General features: G+C 33.0%; 1 protein-coding gene across 1 annotated transcript; it reads left to right on the forward strand.

The window, feature by feature from the left end:
• The first annotated feature begins 1,050 nt into the window (after positions 1-1,050).
• Positions 1,051-1,692, forward strand: LOC111887565 (3'-5' exonuclease). The gene has a single exon (XM_023883737.2). It carries the CDS (start codon positions 1,051-1,053, stop codon positions 1,690-1,692), a length of 642 nt encoding a protein of 213 aa, XP_023739505.2.
• Positions 1,693-3,795: the final 2,103 nt, after the last annotated feature.

Raw genomic sequence — 3,795 nt, forward strand, 5'->3', positions numbered from 1 at the left:
GTATATATTAATGGTTTTAAAGCACAAAATCCTTCTACTTCATGTTTAATTTTTGTAGGTCGCTGTCAAATGAAGAAATGGTGGACATAGCAATGCAGATCAACGGGGAGCCAAGGAACAAGTGTCTAAAGCCTTGAAGCAGAAATCAAATATGGTATTTAATGGTTAACCCCAATATATGATGTTGATAGGTAATAGGTTTCCCTAAGGTGAAAAATCATATCAGGAAATCATAATGGATTATCATTTATTTGTTGATTATAAACAACATACTTTCTTTTTCTTATTCATGCGTAAAATGATAATTCATCTATTTATAGCATTTTTTTTGCTATTAACACATTATACTTTAGATATATAACCATCAATGAGATACCCAAGATGCCCTTCATGGGCAGTGCTTGGCCTCAAACTTTTCATATATATATATATATATATATATATATATATATATATATATATATATATATATATATATATATATATATATATATATATATATATATATATATATACCCTTAAGGGTATATAAGCTTAGGTACCCAAAGCCAATATAATACGTCGTTTTGTTTTATATATTCATTATAATGTTCTTAAATTTCAACCCCTAACTTGATTTACTTTCAAAATTTTTGAAATTTCACTATTATTTTCCTCTTACATCACATTTTTATGACAAACGCCTATTAGGCTATATATATTACAGTTGAAAATGAAAATTATGTAAAAAGAAGATAAACGTAAAATTTATAAAAATCTTGAAATTAAATCAAGTTAGAAGTTGAATTAGAATAGCATTGGACAATTACAATGTGTATATATGATACAAAACGACGTAATATGATGAGTTTGGGTAGCTAAGCTTATATACCCTAAAGGGTATATTCACTTTTCCCATATATATATATATATATATATATATATATATATATATATATATATATATATATATATATATATATATATATATATATATTCCTTCATTCAATCGCACCCATGCACGTGGTCTCTCTTTCTCTCTCTCTCTCTCTCTCTCTGAAGCACAGAACCATGGTGATCAACAGAAGGCAACAGTGGTGGCAGCACACTACCCACATAAAGAACGTCTCCTTCTACGAACACAATATCTTCACCGCCATAACCAAAGACCCTGACTATGTCACTGCATGGATCTCTGAAATCACCGAGAATATCAACGACCACCGTCTAATAATCGGTTTAGACACAGAGTGGCGCGCTTCCTTCCGGCGAGGAGGTGAAAACCGCGTCGCCATCTTACAGTTATGCGTAGGCCATCGCTGTCTCATCTTTCAAATCATCCACGCACCATACATCCCTCAATCGCTTATCGATTTCCTGAACAACCCTAGTTACACCTTCACTGGTGTCGGCATCCATACAGATGCCGAGATGCTGGTGCGGGATTATGGGCTGGGACGTGCGGATGATGGGACGAGATTGGCAGCGAATGTGACGGACGTGGTGTGGCTGGCGGCGCCGATGAATGGTAACACGATTAATGGATTAGGGTTGAAGTCGTTGGCGAAGATGTTGCTGAGTATGGAACCCGAGAAGCCGAAGCGTGTGACGTTGAGTAAGTGGGGAAACCAATGGCTGTCGCCGGAACAAATTGATTATGCATGTATTGATGCTTTCTTGTCTTTGGAGATTAGTAGGGTTTTGATTACATGATCATGGGATATTGATCATATCGATTTATTAAATGGTTTTTAATTCTCCCTTTTTTATGTCTATATTTTCTATTTTTAATTTTTTTTTTTGATATTTGATTTGTATGATTAGCTTGGGTAATGCATTATTAAGATTCATATTATAAGCAAGTGTAAACCGTAAAGTCACTATAAACTTGTAAAGTAGAAAAAAATCATTCGTATTGTCCTTTCAATTTGAGTCACTCATTGAAAGTCTAATTTGTTGCCTTTTTTTGTTCTTCCTACCGTCCCGAGGTCCATGTCTTGAATGGTTTTGTATAAATCAATTTGAGACCCAGACAAAAACAAATATAAGACCTTCAAAATATCAAAATATAATCAAATAACTAAAATTGATGTATAACAACGTTTAATAATTAGATTAGAATATTATACATCCACGACTGAAATAACTAAATGGAACCAAAAGAATCTCATTCTAGTATTCCAAACACGCCTTCAATGATGTTACCCACTCTTTTACAAAATCATATCTCACCATTTTAGATTATATTTTGGGATATTGATAATACAAACTTACACTACAAGAAAACTGCATATTAGTGACCATTTTTCAGTGACGACCTAAAATCTGGTCATCAACGGCATCTTTTAGTGATCATATTAAGTAGGGGTGAGCGCGATGCGGTTCGGAGCGGTTATTAGTCAAAATCTCACCACTAACCGCAAATGTGGTTAATCCATTTTCAAAATCGCATGGTGCGGTTCTTTTTGCGGTGCGGTTAGCGCGGTTATTTTTGCAGTGCGGTTTTGTTTTTTCTGTGTTGCGGTTATTAACCGCATGGATTTGGTGCGATTATTTTGTATGATTTTTAACCACAGTTTAGAGCTTAAATAGTTTTAAGAGTTCAAACATATTACTTGTAATAATAAAAAAAAACCATAAGGTATAAGACAATTAACTATATAACTTAAACCACAAACAACCAATATCTTAAAAACGTCAAATCAATAGTAATTAACAAGAAATATCTTAAAATTGTCTAATTTCATCATTTTTCAAAATTAAACATAAGAAAAAACCAACACTTTTGTCTTCTAGTATTTTATCCTTCTTTTATTCATGAAACTTGTGTTATTTTTAATATTTAATAAACTAATAATTGATAAAAAAAATGTATATAATATATGCGGTGCGGTGCGGTTTTGGAAACTAATAACTGCATTACATCGCAAATTTGCGGTTTTTGAAAAACAGAAAACCTCACCATCGGTTTTTATTGCGGCTGCGGTTTTTCGGTTGCGGTTTATGTGGTTAATTTTAGTTGCGGTGCGGTTTTTGCTCACCCCTAAATTATTAAGTCTGTCACTGAATTTTGGTAATGCTACCAATTTAGTGACCAGTACCAGTATAGTCGTCACTAATCAGTCACTAAACTATAGAACTAAATTAAAATATTTTTTTTAATATCATAACAAATATTAGTGATTAAAAATAGTGGTCACTCATTTACAAACTTAACCAAAATTAATGGTCACTTAATTGTAACATTAATGACCAAATATAGGGGTCACTAGAAAATTAAACAAAAATATTACATTTCATTTAACATAATTGCTTTTTGAGTGTTAAAGATGTTGCATATTATTTTATTAGAAATGTAGCAAATTTTAACCAATTTATCTTTTTTATCAATAAATTCAAAGATAAGGGTGTTTTATATAACTTTTTGAAAACTTAACTTTGCGTTTCCCCTAAATCATGGATCTATGCCCACGTTTAATTCTACTAGGGTTATGTGCATACATTTCATCATTGATTTGAACTAGTTTTCCAAATTCATTGCAAATTTCTCTCTCAGTCAAACACGAAACAAGACGACATCGTAAAACCAACCGCAATTGGCATCATTATTTCTGGTGTTTCTCTCAGTTGGTCACGAAGAACCACCATTGACGATCTTACTCTCTCGCAATCGTTGTCCACTAATAAGTTTTGGTGCCCGCCTGCATCGACAAGTCAATTGCTGCCTGCATCCATTGTCAGGAAGACCTTCGTCGGCCTCTTTTGTCAACCCAACGACCGCGATCTCAGGTAAGCTATGTTTCTGTTTCTGATTTT

Source organism: Lactuca sativa, chromosome 5, assembly GCF_002870075.4.
Source record: "Lactuca sativa cultivar Salinas chromosome 5, Lsat_Salinas_v11, whole genome shotgun sequence".
NCBI lineage: Eukaryota > Viridiplantae > Streptophyta > Magnoliopsida > Asterales > Asteraceae > Lactuca > Lactuca sativa.

Coding starts and splice junctions, on each gene's coding strand:
- LOC111887565 (XM_023883737.2), top strand. CDS start 1,051: ATGGTGATCAACAGAAGGCAACAGTGGTGGCAGCACACTACCCACATA.